General features: G+C 43.6%; 1 protein-coding gene across 4 annotated transcripts in view; it reads right to left on the reverse strand.

Moving 5' to 3' along the window:
* Nucleotides 1-17,620, reverse strand: part of FAM81A (family with sequence similarity 81 member A) — a 62,565-nt gene extending 44,945 nt beyond the window's left edge. Inside the window, exons 1-2 of one of the 4 annotated variants that reach the window (XM_044764792.2) lie at nucleotides 17,448-17,620; nucleotides 455-551 (exon numbers count right to left, since the gene is read on the reverse strand). In XM_044764792.2, coding sequence (XP_044620727.1) covers nucleotides 455-474 — 20 coding nt within the window. In that variant the 5' untranslated portion in view covers nucleotides 475-551; nucleotides 17,448-17,620. Of the gene's footprint in view, nucleotides 1-454; nucleotides 552-16,429; nucleotides 16,597-17,447 lie in introns of those variants that run through there. The other 3 variants (XM_070500683.1, XM_044764791.2, XM_014851118.3) reach the window with 3 other exon arrangements.
* Nucleotides 17,621-18,360: the final 740 nt, after the last annotated feature.

The raw sequence follows: 18,360 nt of genomic DNA on the forward strand, positions 1-18,360 counted from the left end.
CCATCTGACATTCAAGAAGAGCCAGAAAATCCAGACTTGTATGTGAAATTGTCTGATTTTTAAATGTTAACAACTCATTTAAAAAGTATTTTAAGACGATACAGGCCAAACAACGCACTTCCATGAGCCACTTTTGGCCTATGGACACCCAATTTGCAACTTCTGATTTAAAAGGCTTAGCAGGGACATTAGCTCCCAAACCTCCAGAGTTACATTTCACTGCTAACCAGAGTACAACTCTACTGTAGGGCCTTTGTCAAATCCCCACCTCTCACAGTCACTGGGTGGTCCACAGTATCCTACAGATGGAAGCTGGCGAGGGAACACAACAGTACTACTCTTGCTCTTGAACAAAATCATTCTTGGATAACGTTAACAGCTGCAAGACTTTCTCTATAATGACCATCACACCCACTAGCAACCCTCATGGGATTGGTGGAAAGGAAAAGTATACCTTAGATGCATATTTTCCATATATTATACCTTTCCTCGGTGACAAGAGAAGGAAAAACAGTGCTCCGTTGGGCCATTTTCTTTTTAATAATTCACATCTGTTGAAAAAATAAACATTAAATTATTTAACAGTTTCTATCTAGAACCTAAATGACCCCTAAAGCTTATTATTAAGCTACTAAGTGGATCATAAATTATGCTGACAAGCTGATCATTTATATTATTAAATACTTTATATCTTATATATGAAATAAACAGAAGAGGTTTCCAAATAAGGAGAAAAGAATCCAGCAAAATCAAAATGTTTCTGAAATTAATACCACTAAACCTTGCTAGACAGATCAAGGACTGTTAGAGTTTCCTGACCCCATATGTGCATTTCAAGCTTGAGAAACAACTTTTTTACAGAAACAAGATAGTTTCTTTAACAGGCTTATTCAATCTGGTACTTCTCTGTAGAAATTTATAGGAAACTCTCTTAGTTAATTTGATCTCAGGAAATTTAGTAAATTCCACAGCAAATTAAGAGAATTTGTTTCTAAATTAATCTTAAATAAAACAACGCATGATCAATGGGATCTGATTTGCAGGAACTCATCTATTCACTGAGAGAATGAGAATGATATTCTTCATTAAAACTTTATTATAAGATATAATCATTCATATTATATCTTGCATATAAGGAACGTCTGATCATCACAACGCATTAGAAATCTGAACAAAACTGAAGGGTTTTTATAATATTTCATTACTTAGGTTTCTCAATACTGCTGTTAATCGCCTTAAAACAATGAATGCCTAGTAACCATGATCTGATTCAGTAATCAGTTCTCATTTATATGCTGGATTCAGAAAGCATTTCTGATTGAAACCATTGTTTTGGCATCATCTCTCCAGTGTGTTATTTTTAGAGTTTCAAAGTGTGAACATTTCACTTTCCTAAACAAAGAACTTTGAATTTAAACAAATTACATTTAAGAAAAGAAGTGATTCATGCCAAACAAGCTATAATGCCAAAGGAGTTCTTCAGTATCAAAGAAAATAATTTCTGCCATTTAGACTCCATAAAATTAGGCCATTGTGGAAGACGTTAATATTTAGGATTATAGAACCTTTACAATTTTAAAGGTGTAAAATACCTTAGTTGAGATATTAATCTATAGAATAGTCGAACCTAAGAAACATTTGGCATCTATTATGTAGCCAAGTTACCTAGATAGGTAAGACAAAAATCCCCTGTATAATCTCACTTCTATGTGGAATCAAAAAAAAAAGCTCATAGATACAAAGAAAAGATTTATGGTTGCCAGAATGGGGAGGGTGGATGAAATGGGTGAAAGGGGTCAAAAGGTACAAACTTCCAGTTATAAAATGAATAAGTGAAGAGGGTCAAAAGGTACAAACTTCCCGTTATAAAATAAATAAGTCCTGGGGATGTAATGTGCAGCATGGTGACTATAGTTAAGAATACTGTATAGCATATTTGAAAGTAAATCTTAAAAGTTCTCATCACACACAAAAAATGTAACTATGTATGGTGACAGACGTCAACTAGACTTATCGTGGTGATTATTTTGCAATATATACAAATATCGAATCATTATGTTGTACACCCGAAATTATTATGTTATGTGTCAATTATACCTCAATAAAAAAATTTTCAAACATACATGAAAACACATGGGGGAGGAAAAAAAAGAGGGCTTTATCTTCCCTGGGTAGAGCTAGGTCAGGAAGAAGTGATGAAAATGACTAGGATTTGCCACAGTAGAGCAAAGAGCAATTGTTCCCCATCGTCTTTCCTCCACACCCCCACGCTACCTTTACTTCCTTTGCTCTCGACACTCTCTGGCCTAAACCATTCTTCCAGCCTCATCCTTGGCCACTCCTTACAGTACCCACCTTCTCCAGTCAACTCTAATCCTCCCCACTGCCACTCCACCCACCGTCCTGGAACATGTCACGTACTTGCTGCCGTCATCCTTTGCCCAAGTGCTTTATCGATGATGCCCTTCACATCCCTGCCTGCCTAGAAAACTCATATTCATCCGTTAAGGCCCCACCAGGCCCTCAATTCAATAAAATGGCTCCCTTGTTTGTATTTCTTCAGCTCTTTATTCTATGTGTTTTATACTACTTATCAAGCTCTATTATTTTTAGCTATTTAATAGTCTGTCTCCCCTTTAAACTGTATGCTCCTTAAGGACACATTTCAAATCTTAATAGACACAGAGCTGACCTAGAAGACTCCACAGGTTTGTTAATAAGAGTATGACTAGAGTTCCAGTATCAGAAATTGCAGCAATAAAGGCATTAGAGAATATGGTTTAGTTAAAAAGTATGGTTCCTTACTGAGACTGCATCCCAAACACTAACACTCAATATAATATCTGTGAGTGAAGGGAGACTTTCGGAATCACCTTTTCTGATGGTCATTTCATCCACCTGGAATTATTCTGTCTGAGCTACAGAAGCCCAACCACATCAACTTTGTGATAAAGGAGTCTATCCACCACTCATTGTCTGAGATTGCTTTTCAGTAACAAACCTGCCTATTACCCAGCGCCATGCACTCTTGATGACAGGAGATGTCACATGGCATGAGTTCACAACACATACTGAGCTCTGTTCAGAATTGGTGCCCTTTTCATGAATGTGGTGGGGGGCTGTCTATCTGTTAAGTTGCTTGGTTGGTTAGTATCATGATTCTTTGAATAATAGGATCTACATTACAGATGAATAGGATTAAAAATAAATAAGTCACTGGATTAAAGAACTTCTCAAAGATCATTTCCAGATCTTCCACTGTCAATTCTGGCTTACCTGCCTGACGTCATCAGCTCCTGTCATTTATAAATCTTATCTCTAGCACCACAAGTGGGTCTACCATATTACTAGGCAGGTCTAGTCATACACTGTTTGATTGTGCCATATTTCGCTATTATAATATCAATCTCCAGGTTCTGAGTTTAAAAAACTTGGGGAAACTAGAGGAAGGGACAGGTAGATAAAGCAAGGAGAGAAGAATTGAAAGAAACAAGAAAAAGTAAAATATAATGCCCAAAATATGCAATATATCAATAGAATTTGGGGGTCCACATAAGAGTAAAGAGAAATGCCATTATCTAAACCAAAATACTTAATTGTAATTATGGGGATTCTGAATATATATATAAATATATATACAAATATATTCTCAGATATATATATAAATATGGGAAGTTTTAATTACAAAAGGAGACATTAATGACAACCAACTATATTTGTATAAGTAAGATGACACTGGGTAGAAATACCTACAGTACCATTTTAATGTCAAATGATACATGAATTTAATAAATTAAAATGACAATTTTTACTGAAAAATTAAATACCAATTATGTAAAAAATAAGTTAGTTTTTCAGTTTACTATTAAAATGCAGCACTGATGTGTTCTGCTGAGTGTCAGAGTAAAAAAAAAAATGGCAAAGCATTTATGAATAAAGTGGTTGTAATTTGGTGGTGGAAAAAAAAAGCCTATTTCCTCATAGTTAAAAATAGTGTGAAAGAATAGAGGGCAGAGAACAGCTGAAGGTGTGTCTAGAAAGACAGGTGGGAGTGGATCTCTAACTTCTCTCTGAGGCTGGGCTCCCGCCTTTGGATTTGTCCTGGGCCATGGGGAGCGGTCAGGGAGGCGTGCGGCTCAAGGACAGGAAAGGCAGGCAGAAGTCAGAAGAGGGGAGGGGTGGCAGCGGTAGATGCTAGACCAGGAGTCCAGCCAGCCAGGATGGGATCACCCAGGAGGGGTTGAGGGTTCACCCAGGGCCTCTTCATTCCTCCCTCCCCAGCTCCCTTCCAGCTCTTCTCCCACAGCTCCCACTGCCTCCTCTTTCAATTTTCTTGTTCTTTTCCTAGCACTTATCACTCTCCATTCATTTTTCTTTGCTTTTCCCTTTTCTTAAATTCCCATTCTCACTGTCCATTTTCCTTCCTTCTACTGTCTCTCCTTTCTCTCCTCTCACTCTCCCCTTTGACAACTACAGTCCAACACACTTTTCTATCATGGAAAACACGGGTGATGGGGTCAGAAAGACCGTTCTTTGAATCCTGGCTTCCCCACTAACTGTATGATCTTAGCAGGCTGGCCTTATTTGTCAGATTGGGGACCATATTAATAATAGCTGTTCGCTCTTACGGAGTGTTTACCCTGTGTCAGGCATCATGGGGCACATTTTCGTTCGTTAGTTGAATTCATCCTCACAATTGGTGGCACAGGGATTACACTTGTTGTCTCCATTTAACCAGAGGAAACAGACTTGGAAATGCTCAGCAACCGGCCTGACATCGCCTGCCCAGGAAGGAGCAGAGCAAGGATTAGAACCTAGGGCCTTCGCCTCTTCCTCACCAGGCATTACGCATGGGAGGCTGGGGGGTATCCAGAACAGCGTCTGGCCTTAGGGCACTGGATACGCTTCCAATAAGGGCTAGTTCCTTTCCCTTCCATGACTCACGTCCCTTCATCACACCGGATAGAAAAGATGTCTATTTTTTAAAAATAAAACTGTATATAAAAGGTCCAACAAATAGTATTCATTTAAACAGATATAATGTTTACTGTGTGGGTTTAGTGGGAAAATTACTAGCTCTGACACTTTCATCTGGATGAAGCTGTTTGTCCCGGCATCAGTGTGTGCTGAGGTGACAGCTGCACTGAAGCAAGGCTACTGTGTCTGTGTTTTTGAAACCAGAGCACATCCATGAAAAAAACAATTTGCAATACACATATTTTTGTATGAAGAAATTTGCAACATTTTAAGAAACACCTTTTCTTAAACTGAAAAATGCTTTTTGTGATTAATAACGTAATACAATGTAAAAATTTAGGCTCTACATAAAGACATAAAGAATAAAGAGAAAATCACCACTCGGAAATTGTTGATGTTTATATCAATTTATATTTTTTAAAGATCTCTCTTTAGGATACATAGAATTTTCCTTTTTGAAAAAAATGAAATCATACTCTATACTATGGGGACTCTGCATTTCCTAATTGACACTATTTTGTGAACATCTTTCCATGTCAAATATAAAGATACACATCACAATTTTTAATGCCTGCTTAATACTCCATTGAATGGATACATCATAGTTGTTAGCCCTTTACTGATGAACCTTTACACTGAAATACTACTTATAATCATGGTTTAGTTCAACCTTTAGGTCTCTTATTTTTCTTTCCTTTTCTTTTTCAATGAAATGACACAGGTAGTATAAAAAGTCAATAGGGCAAATAGCAAGCTACTTTCAAAACTGAAGTGAAGATGAGACTGACAATGAAATCTAAATAATCAAGAAGGGATGAAATCAGTTGATCTGTAAGAACAATCCAAGTTACTGGGGACACTCACAATCGAAACAAAGCAAAGCGTCATCACACTAGTGACCAGTGGTTCAATGTCAGCCTTGGGCTCTATATGTGAGCTCCATGCGGAGCCGCAGTGTCCACAGCTATATCTCAAGCACACGGCACATAGCAACTCATCAACAAATGTTTGCTGGATGAATGAATCTCAAGGATAGATGACTGAAATGTCACAACGCTGATTTTAATCATTTGAATTATATTCTGACTAGAGAATGAACGTGCACCCAGAAAGGGGGATGGTATACACAGCAATCCAGGAAAAGCAGAGTCCAAAGAGGCAAAATGTATCAGTGTTTCCAAGAACCTAAGAATCTGGGGCAGCAGGAAGTGTTCTGTAACAGAGAGGTATGCACTAAGGGTTCATGGTCCAATGACATTAGGCACTAAGATAATCCTGCTCACTCCTCTTGCCCTGAACTCATGCTCACCAAGCGCATTGTTCACCTTCCCTTGTGAATGTGCATAAGAGGGGAATATGCAGGAAGCAGCAAACACGAGCTCCAGTCTATCCGCCAGCTACTTTCCTCACTGTGAATTAATACATTGGAATCTCACCTCTGACGCAACCAGACTTGGGTGAGTTGCTCTCCTGAAACCTCGTCATCTCTGACTGCCCTAACAGTATTGAATATCTGAACCCATGATGCTGAAACGCGATGATCACAACATGGCATCTGTGGTGGGGGACAGACTCACATGTAAGGTGGTCCCCATGAGCCCCACCTCCTGGAGTTCACGCCTTGTGTGATCCCCTTCCCTTGAGTGTGGTGGGACCTGTGACTCAGTCTTAACCAACATAATACAGCAGAGCCCAGCCCAAGCGGCTACTCAGCGGTAGTTACAGTCAGCTGGGATTGTGACACCAAATCACTTCAGAGGTTGTTCTGTTCACTGGAATAAGACACTTATTTTCTAATCTAACTTTTAATTCATTTAATAGATTTGTAAATGGTTGTCTGGCTTAGATAAATCTCAAAAGGATATTGAAGATAGAATAAGAACTTTAACAAGCTTTCTTAAACCAATGGCTCTGTTCTGGCCAGTAGAAGCAAATTATAAAATAAATCTAATTTGCCGCAAGAGATAAAATCACAAGAGATATCACTTCATCTGATCAGAATGGCAAAAATCAAGTGTGACAAGATCACGTATGACAGGAAGATGTATGGAACGACAAGAACACCAGATGGGAATGGGCATTGGTACCACCACTTCGGGAAGCAATCTTCAATATCTACTAAAGCTGAAGATGAACAAACCCCATGACCCAATGATTCCACTGCTAAGAAATACCCAAAGAACTTCTCAAACACGTTCACAAGGAGACATTTACAAGAATACTTAAGGTACTGTTGTTTCTAAGAGCAAAAAAGTAGGTGGAGGGAGGACTGAACACCCATCGTTAGGCAAACGGATGAATAAACCATGATCTATTCATGCAACGAAAGAACAAACAGTTGTGGAAATAGATTAGAATTACATGTCCCAACATGAATAAATCTCGCAAATATATAAAGTAAAAAAGCAAGGTAAAAGAGGATATGAACACTATGGTGACATTTTTATAAAGGTTTAAATATGCCAAATAATATGCCAAATTTATAACATCTAGAGACGAATATGGAAATGACAAACACCACATCAGGGTCATATTTATCTCTGAGTGGGGGTTAGAGGACATCAGACAGAGGAATACCGGGGGCTTCAACTAAACGTATAATGTTTTATTTCTCCATTAATATTTCATTGTACCATTTAAAAAGAGAGAAAATTACTTCCTCCTGCCCCCACTTAAAAATAAACCAATGTTTATGTGTGCTATTTTCACAATGACAAAAATTTAAGCAAAAATTTCTCGAATAAAAGAATAAATCAATGAGAAAAAAAACCCACAGAAATTGCCCATAGAGCTATCAAAACCCAAGAGATAAGGTTGATTCTGGGTTTAAAAGATGATATGGTCCAATTAAAATAAGTTGGCTATTAATTTTTTTTACTGTGGTTAAAAATACATAAAATGAAATTTACCATTTTAAACATTTTTAAGTGTACAGCACAGTGTTAACTACATGCACATTATGGTGTAACAGATCTCTACAACTTCGCCATCTTCCAAAACTGCAACTCTATATCGATTGAACAATTACTCCCAGTTTGCTGTTAATTTTTACCCACTCCCTTGTCGGCACATAATGAGGCTTAAGCCTAGAACCCTCAGTAAAGGCCTCATCGAAGCCCTGGCCTGACCAAATCCCAGGGCATCAGCCACGTGTACAGGTCCAGCGGCTTGGGGCTGCCATCAGTGGGGCCACTAGCACAGGAGTCCAAAAGCCTTAGGCTCCAGGGACAGTGTGAGTCCCTCCACAGGGTCCCAAGGTAGTTACTTCTAATGCCTTTTGTAAAAAAGTGGCCTGGATCCCACTTTGCAAGACTTGTTTTCTTTCCCCTCCACTCTGACACATTCACAGGGGGAATTCTGTTGAAGGTAGAAAGGTGAAGAGTGGCTGTACTTCTGATCCATAAAAAATGAACTTGAAAATGCTCACAACATTTACAGGTGGCCTTGCAGCCAGTGTGGAGATCACTGCATCACCGATGAGATCCAGTAAAACTGCAACATACACGTGGCCTCCGCCGGGTCCAGACGGATTCACAAATGGACTGGAATCATCTGGACCCCTAGAACCCAAGGAATGGCCACCGATGTTGCTTTAATCCACTCTCCACAGTTTAGAATGATGCTAACGTTTTTAGGAGAACCCCTGCAAAAACAGATTCGTTTTTGTTCCCATCTATTAATAACAGCTATTTTGAAATGCTATTTAAATCTTCTATTGTTATTTGAACTTTTCATAGATTATGTCTCCCCAACTGAGCTGCTATGGGACAGCAGGGACATATCATACGAATCTGTAACCCCCGTGAAGCCCAGCACAGTGCCCCATCACAAACCCTCATAAATATTTGTTCATTCGCTTGTTTGTCTAATTTGGTAAGGTCCATCACTTTAATTATTGAGTTGCTCTGCCCAAATGACATATCAATTGCTGGCTCAAGGTCCCTTCCAGCTGTGAGCTTGGCAGCCTGCTTCGGGTTGCCCCTTCATGTGCATGGGCACTCACACATGCAGGCACCCACACCACTAGAGAAGTGTCTTCACGTTACTTTTAGGGTGTTTTATTGTGATCAACAGCTATATTTGGCAACTTTTCTTTCTAGCATTAGAAAAGACACATTACCGAATGTTAAAAAGGGAATCTGCCAAATGCAACAGCTAGAACAGAAAAAATATTATTGAAAGCTGGTGTAAACTCTCTACCTACTAAACCCCCGACACCCCCAGAGGCACCGAGGATCGCACAGAGGAGGGGAACGTGTGACTCTGTACGCTCACGCAGACACAGTGCTGGCTGTGACTTTTGGGTTCTACCCTATGTGAATCTCTGGCTGCAGAGTTAAGGATTTGGGCTTGGAAGAAAGACCCAGCCTCCGGTCCATGCCCTCTTTCCCACACTCAGCGAGAGGGGCCTGGACTTCTCTGCTGATCGTGGCAGACGATGAGAGACTCTTTTATTTGGAGTAATGACTTGAGATCAGTACATTAATTTTACAACTATTTTAGAGAGAGCAGGGGAGGACTCCTGAGCCCTTCCAGAGATAATTAAAAATGGGGAAAAAAGAAATCTGAAATAAACAAAAAACAAGCTGAAGGCACCAAGGGTTTCTGAATAACATCGTCCCGGTTAAACAATTTTAAGAATTCCATAATGCAAAAGCAACCCCCACACATTCTCTCCCACATAAACACGCTTTTCATTTAAGCCCCGCTCAGCTAGGCAGCAGAATCTCCTGCCGTCACTGCTGTAGCTACTTTATCCAGAGGAGATGTCATCTACACAAAAGCATCCTGAAGAGGGAAAAAAGGTGACCATCAGCCACCAAGAGCAGGCACACCTGGAGGAGGAACGCTGTCGTTTCAATACCCTCAACAACTCACCACCCTGAAATCTGATTCCTTATCTCAAATACCAATTTTGCCTTGAGACTGAAGAATTCAGGCCTTTTGATGTTTGTCAACCAGCACACTCCTGGTAACTTTCCTGGTGTACCAGAAAGATAATCAAATAAGGCACTTTATTATCACAGATAACTACGCTTTTAAAATACCAAGAACCACTGAACCATGGGGGAAAAATCAACAGAAGACCATCGAATAGTAAAAAGCAATTGTTTTATCTTTTTTCACCTCCTTTTATATTGAAAACCCATGGAACATAAAACCACAATCAATAAGTCAAAAAATAAAATAATCAACATAGGGAGAGGGAGGGAAATACAAGACTTATTAAGGAAAGGAAGAGGCAGGAAGAGTGAAACACAGGCGAGGCGAGAAAGAGTGAAGGGAGTGTGGAGAGAGCAAGGCAGCGCTGATGGGAGAGAGGGGAGAGGGGGAGAGAGGAGAGCGAGTCGGCTAGACAATGAAGAGGACAGAAACAGGTGGTTGGAGGGCTCAGAAGGCTGGGAAGGGAGGATGTGAGCCTGAGAAACTGCTCCTCACACATTCAGCTGCTCATTTGAGGTGTGAAGAAATAGACAGGCCATTTTTAATATGCTATGTTAGGTTTCTCTACTCTTTTTTTTTTAATCAAATGTGTCCTTTCTTTGTCTTGACTCGCATATACAAAGTTAAGATGTCATGGTGAAAATCATTTATCCCACTTATAGCATGGAAATACCTTTTTGAATTATCCATCGTTTTGCTAAAAGGCCTCACTTTGAACCAACATCCACCTGACTCTTGGAGTTAAAGCATGGGTCTCATACCCACCATCGTGTACCATTGCTAGCAGACAACTCTAAGGTCATCATGTACATTCGCTTAATAATTTTAATCAAGTAATTTAGTCCAATCAACAAATATTCACTGAGCCGCTACAGTGCTGAATGAGAGACAGCCCCCGCAATCAGGAGCTTCAATTCAATAGGGAAATAAAACAGACAAGCCACCATGCAAGAGTGGAGAGCCTGGTACTTGCCACATGAGTGGTACAGACCAGGTGTCGCCTCTGGGCAGACGGGTAGGATCCGTTTGAACTGGGCCGTCAGTTCAAGCATTTGAGGAGCAGGCATTTGAGTTGGATATTCAAAGGGCTGGGACAAGTAAAGGCAGGGCAGCTTGAGAAAGGAGGGAGGGAGGACAAAGCAGAGGAAGTACTGACTAGTGGAAATGACTGGGCACCCAGCTTCCTACTGGTAAGCAGTGGAAGATACGACTAGGACAGTCCCTGGGACCGTGTGTGGAGGCCTTGACTCCACGACAGTGTGAAACAGGAGAGAGACAGGAGGAACAGAAAGGAAGGGACAAATCGAGGGACACTGTGCAAGCAGCACCTCAACACTCAACGACCAACTGGATGTGGGAGTGTGAAGAGGAGAAAAGTCAGAATAACCCAAGTGATTGAGGGCAGATCATAGAGAGGATGACGATAGCAGGAAAAGCACTAAGGAACACACTGAGAGGGACACGGTATCTCCCCGTGGGATGCCTCCCTAATAATGGATAACCTGAACCTACCATGAGAAAACACTAGACAAACCCAAGTTAAAGGGTATTCTACAAAATAACCAGCCTGTACCCTTCCAAAGTGTCAAGGTCACCAAAGACAGAACTGAGGAACCACCCAGATTAAAGGGACTAAAGAGGCACAACTAACACATCACAAGACCCTTGATTGGACCCTGGATTAGGAAGAGACTTTTTTTTTTGCTGAGGAAGATTTGCCCTGAGCTAACATCTGTTGCCAATCTTACTCTTTTTGCTTGAGGAAGATTGTCCCTGAGTTAACATCTGTGCCAATCTTCCTCTATTTTGTATGTGGGACACTACCACAGAATAGCTCGATAAGCAGTGTGTGGGTCTGTGCCCAGGATCCAAACCCATGAACCCCAGGCCACTTAAGCAGAGTGCATGAACTTAACCACTATGCCACCAGGCCAGCCTGAGACTTTTTAAAAAAATTTTTTTCACTCTCTTTTGCTATAAAGGACATTATTAGGACTATTGGTGACACTGGAATAAGGTCGGTAGATTAGATAATCGCACAGAATCAATGTTAGTTTCTTGATTTTGGATGCTTGTTATGCAAGAAAATATCCTTGTTTTTTAGGAAATCTAAACTGAAGAATTTGGGAGGCAGAGGTAAAGGAGCATCGAGTCTACAACTTACTCTGAAATGGTTCAGGAAGAATCACAACACAGGTATGTGTTTGCGTGTGTGTACATGTGTGTCCACGTGTGTATATATACACACGTGTGTGGGTGTGGGTATGGATATGAGTGTGAGGAGAGACAGAGAATGTGACAAAGCGAGAAGGATAAAGCAAGTGTGATAAATAGTTGATATTTATAGAATTTGGGAATTATTTAAATTACACTTGCAAGTTTTCTGTAAATCTGAATTATTTCAAAATAAAAAGTTAAAAAGGGAAAAATGACTAAGGAAGCTAGGATGAAGAGCTATTTAGAGACAAAATAGTCAGGCTTCTGGGTATCAAATTCTGAATGGAATTTGGGAGAGGGCAGGGCCAGACATGTAGATTTGAAGGCATCTGGGAGGCCTGAGTAAAACCTGCTTAAAAGAAGGGCTCTAAGGTCAGACGCGGAGTTCCTTTCTCAGGTCGGCTCCCTAAAAACCAGTGACTCACTTAAGTTATTCTCAGTTCTCTCTGCTTCAGTCTCTTCACCTGCATAACAGGAATGATAAGTGTGTCTGCCTCATAGAGTTGGAACAAGCATTCAAGGACGTAATACAAGCGACCCGTGGTGCTCAGTGAGGCACAGGGTAACTGCCCATTAACAACTAATGTTGGCTGGGGGAGAGGTTGACTGGGAGAGGGAGAAGGGAGGAGGCCAGGAAAGGAAGAGGAAAAGGCCAAGGACAGGATCCCACAGGATCCCACGATCAGAAGTCAAGAGGAAAAAGGAGACAATGAAGTCCGGGTTGCAGGTAGATAACCAGTGACATGGAGACAAGGAAAGAGAGACGCTCAGGAGGAGGGTGACCGCCAGCAGCAGATGCAGGGCAGAAATCCAGGAGGAGGGTGACAGAGAAAAGGCCTCAGCCCTGCAACCAGGACCCCCGACTGGAGCCGTATAAGAAAGCAGTTTCAACAGAAAGGCGAGGGCAAGGCCAGGAGAAGGAAGTGGGCAAAGGAGGGAAACCTGAGGACATTCAACACAGTAGCAGGGTGCAGATGTGCTGCCCGATACATCAGCCCTGTGTGACCATCTAAATTGAATATAATAAACAGAAATTTGAAACTCAGTTCCTCAATCATACTAGCCACATTTCCCATGCTCAGTAGTCACATGTGACTAGTGACTACCATATTGGACACTGGACAGCAAAGATATAAAATATTTCCATCATCACAGAAAGTTCTATTGGACAGAGCTGTGACTCTAAGTTCTTTTATTATGAAAAGAATGACTCGAATATATGGTGGGATGAGGGTTGAGGCAGAGGATGGAGGGACCAAGGAAAGTGGAGAAAGGGAATAACAAATGGAGCAGGTTCCCAAAAGAGGCAAGAAGGACGGGGAACAGTCCAGAGAATGCAGAATGTGGAGTGTATGTGGGTTAATCTTGGGAAGGGCATTGTAGACACTTTCCTCCTTGGACAAAGAGGAAATAAAGAAGGACAAAGATGGGTAAAGAAAACTTCCTGAGGTGTTGACGAGGGTACATTGGGAACTTACACTGAGGCAGAGGCCAATAAAGTAGGATGTGGACATCCTTAAACTTTTCAATGAAAAAAGGAGATCTCCTGGAAGGAAACTAACTGGAAGTTTAAGGCATGGAAAAGTCTGGCATAACTTCTAAAGGAATGCAGTCGGGAGCTAATAAAAGATGGATTTTCTTTTTCATAGAAAAGCAAGACCTAGGTGAAATTAGAGCCAGCATAAATTTGCAATGGAACCAGTCGGAAGGTCTTTGTGACTTTCTCCTAGTTAATTTGGCAGGCTGGGCAAAGAAAAAGCAGATAATGAGGGTGATTTTGGGATTGAGGACTGGAATATGAGAAGTCCAACATGTTAAGACAAAAGATTCTGGGATTCCAGACAGAACTGAAATGGCTGGCAACATAGAGGCTCCAAGTGGAGAAATGGAGCCATAAAGGGATGGGAACAGCCAGCGATTAAGGGACCAGAGTCCTCAGTGATGGTTAAAATCTGGTGCAGTGGGTGGAAAGACTCAGCTAAGCAGGCTGAAGTCCAACTTGGAGTCCAGGTCTTAAGGTGGAAAAAATTCCGAAGACTAAAACAAGACCAAGCGGGAGTGGCTGAAGAAAAGTGGAAACTAAAGACATAGGAGTTGATGTTGAGGACCTTGAAGAATGTCAAGGTCAATGAGTTAACAGAGCCTCAGCAGAAACCCCAAAGTCACCGGCAAGAGACAGAGTAGTGAATCAAGCCAGCTGCTCATGATGTTACTTTCTTGTAGCATCAAGTGAAGCGAATCTCAAACCTGGGTGTACACCTGCATCACCCGGGGACCTCTGTTTTCTCTCCTCCTCTTCTTCTTTTCGGGTTTGTTTTTAAAATAAGGATCTGTAGGTCTTGCCCACCCTGATGATTCTAATTTGGTATGTTTGGGGGAGTCTAAAGAGCCACATTTTTCAAAATGCTCCAGGTGATTCCAAGGAGCCACGAGGCTTGGCAAGCACGGACCCAGAAGACAAGAAGGAAGGTCTGGGGCACAAGAAGACTGCACGACCTTCTAACGAGGACACTTTGGTGGCGATGGATTAATGGTTTGGAGGTGGCACTGAGAAGCCAGAGAGGGCCAACCCCTGCTCCAGGGAGATGGCAGAGCGCTGTTCTGAGGGAAGTTGTGGTGCCGGGGAAGGGACAGGAGACGGGCTTAGCTGCAGAAAAATGAAAATACAGGAGTGTGGCTGCAGGATGGAAGAAACAAGAGACAGGATGGGGACACACAGGTTAGGGGTCTAGAGAGAGAAAAGGCTAAATAGCTTGTTCCTGAGGGTTCCAGGTGTAATGAGGTGTGATTCATTAAAGGTTTGTACGGCTTGGTGGTTGAATTCCTGGGCAGTAAGGATTTTTCTATCTGAATGCTATCAGATTTCTAACATGTTAACCATTAAAGATTATTAAACCCTCAGGTAAACACGCCTGCAGAAGCTTATTCATTAACATTGAAAATGTCTTCCCAACCCACATTTTTGCACAGATGAAACCAGATTGGAATGAATATCAAGGGCAGCCTTGGAGCAGCAAGCCAGAAGGGGTGACCCAGGGACCCGTAAGAGGGCCAAGGCATTTCCTCCCTTCCCCCTCCTTGGCAGAGGGAAGTTTGTGAAAGGAGAATCCAGAAAGGAGCTGAGTGCCTAAAAAGAGAAGAGGTGTCAGAGCCGACTGGGTCTCAGGAGCTCCCTTCTCACACACACACACTCCAGGGTGTGCCCCGCAGGCCGACGCAATGTGCAAATCCCAGGCATGGTTGTCAGTAAAGAAGACACTTACTTTCACAAGCCCAACTCATATTTAAAGAGCAGGCCACAAATGTTTGCCCCTGCTTCTGAGAGAGCTGCTCTTCTGTGGATTCAAATCATTCTAGCATCATTTCTGGTTACTCCTATGAAATAATTTCTAACACTGACATACACAGACTTTAAGCTGAGGGCGTGAGCACAGCAAGGCATGCGCGCTCGCGCACACACAACCTCGTGCATACTGAAGAAATGACTCACTTAATTCGCTGCTGCCTGCCACTATTGGGTTTTGATTTTACCTGTTCAAATACAAAGTTTCCTATTAGACTGACTACAGGAAAGAAGAACTCAGGAGTATTAACCCTGATTGTGTTCATGACTTTGGAGCACTCAAGAGCTCTTAACTCGTGCATCTAGAGACGATACTTTTTGGACTGCTCACTGCTTTCTCTCCATAATCTTCCATGAAACTGTAACATTTCTGGCCACTTTGAGAGCCAATTAATGGAAACCCCTTGTAGAAAAACACGGTTAAGCCTTGAATATCTTGTACTTGCAGCACGGTACTTTGGGGTCCTTTCTCAGCTCCCAGTACAATGGCACGAGAGCTCCGTGGAACTGCAAGGAGCTCAAGGCTCTCCTTTTAAAGATGAGAAAGAAGTGGAAGCGGGGGGTGCCGAGAGGTTAACCTGTCCAAGGTCATTCAGCTCTGAGTGGTGGGGTGGCTGACTTACCTCTACCCTCTGGCAATCTGTGCACCACCCCAGCTCCCCCAAACAGTCCCTCGGGGCTTCTGTCGGTTTCCTAGCATGCAACCTCCCCACCAGCCCCCGCAAAAATGCAATGCCAGTTGCGCTCTGTGCCCAACTTCATCCCTCGGCGTCAGCATGCAGTTAACCCCCTCGCCGGCAGCTCGTCACATGGGCCACGCGCAGCTCTCTCTGTCTCCCCCAAGTCTCTCCACCCCGCGGCTGCCCCAAGGTCACCGGCGGTCCCAGGGAGCTCCCGCCGCCGGGGAGCGGAGGATGCCCAGCCGGGGGCCCGGGGCGCGGCACTCACCGGCGCGGGGGGCGGGCGCGCCGCGGCTGCCCATGTCCTCGCCGGCGCGGCTGGGTGCGGTGGCCGCTGGCGCGGGCTGTGCTGGGCGCCCGGCTGCGGGTCCGCGCCGCGGGGAGCGCCGGCCAATCAGCGCGCGCCTGTCGCCTGGCCCGGCGCGCGGCCCGGCCGGGTTCGCGGCTCCCGGGGGGCGCGAGCCGCCGCGCGCCGCCCGAGCCGCTTCCGGGCGCGTTGCCTGGACGCGGTTGCCGTGGCAGCCCGAGCTGGAGGCTTTCCCCGCGCGCCCGCGCCCAGCCTGGCGGCGCCGCCCCTCCTCCCTCCGCGTTCCCACACCCAAAATAGCCTCTTCTCGTCGCTGCTGTTTCCCCCGGAGCTCTCCTCCCAGCGGCTCCGAGTTGGCGGGCGGGGATTTCGCTTATTGGAAAATAAATCCTGTTGTAGGGCTGGTTGACTTGGAGGGAGAGGGGTTGAAATGGTGCCTGATTAAGATAATAGCCATGGTGGCTGCCTTGTAATTCTCTTCGGAGCCCTAACACCCCTTGTTTACTAAGCCTCTTTGCCACCCAAAGCGTTATTTATCTCCCCCACTCCCTTCCAAATTGGGGAGAAGTTGTTTCATTAGGCCACTGTCTAATCAGCAGCTCGCGCGTTGATACTCCACCTGTGCAGGTGAACTGACCCGCGCGGCTGCCAAGTGCCGTTTAATGAATCCCCTTGACACCCGCCGCTGGGACCAAGGATCATGTCTCGGCGCAACAGACACGACGCAAGAAAGAACTGCCGCCACTCCTCTTCTGCACAGGCTTCCTCCTCCCTTCTGCCTCATCCCCCTCCCAGAGCGTCCTAACTCTTTCCACCTTCCTCTCAATTTGGATTCTGAGCGGGATACACAAGCCGATCCACTCATAATTTTGCTTCTTCTGGATGGGCGGGATTTAAGCAGAGTTGGGGACTCTGCTCCCACCCACCCACCCACCCCCCCCCCCCGCCCTTTGCTCGCCTCGCCGTCTTAGCTTCCTACCTTTTTTCGTGTAGCTAGTCTTTACCCAGTACAGGTGTTCCTGTCGGTCTCCCCCACCAGCTTGTGTCCCTTCCAACCCAGGGGAAGGAGCAAGACCTGGTAGAAAGATCCTGGATTGTGGAGTCAGGCTGAGCTGTTTTGGAATCCTCTCTCCAGCAGTTACTTTGGTGTGATCTCGGATATTCTACGGCTGTTTCCACACCTATAAAAAGGATAATACCTCCCACAAAGGATTAATGCATCATAACCCTCATTCAGTCAATAATATTTATTGGGTGCCTGTCAAAAGGTAGAAACTATGCTTAGATCTTATACACAATGGTGAAGAAGAAAAAGACACCACTCCCTGCTCACATGGAGTTTACAGCCTGAGACACATGAATCAGATAATCACAGGCACATGTGAAATTGCCACTGTGATAAGAAGAGAGCATGGTCTTGAGACCTGTGATGTGGAGATCTGACCTAATAGCATCCCTTTAGTGCTGTAAAGCCTCAATGATTATTTTTTCATTTTCTTCATTAGATTCCCACTGCCTGGCACATGGTATGCATTCAGTATGTATTGAACTGAATCCTGTGTCGTAGTGATAACAGTATCACTCAGCTTCCCATTTCTACCACTGAAAATATACTTGAAATATATGTAACTTGCCACTATGTCTGCAAAGGTGTGTAGGTGTTACCGGAAAGTGCCCAATCCAACCCAGAGCCCATCATCAAGAGTCCCCAGAAAGGTTCAAAGTGTTTCTTGACTGTCCCCATCGGGTTGCCTTCCAGTGTGTAGGGTACTCATCTCAGAGGGGCACAAGACAGTCCCCTGTGTCTCATTTCCCCTCTCTGAATACTATTCCCCTCTCTCCTCTGGTCCAAGCTCTATTCTGTCACTCTCTCTTGAGTCAGAGGCACCCAT

Source organism: Equus asinus, chromosome 2, assembly GCF_041296235.1.
Source record: "Equus asinus isolate D_3611 breed Donkey chromosome 2, EquAss-T2T_v2, whole genome shotgun sequence".
Classification (NCBI taxonomy): domain Eukaryota; kingdom Metazoa; phylum Chordata; class Mammalia; order Perissodactyla; family Equidae; genus Equus; species Equus asinus.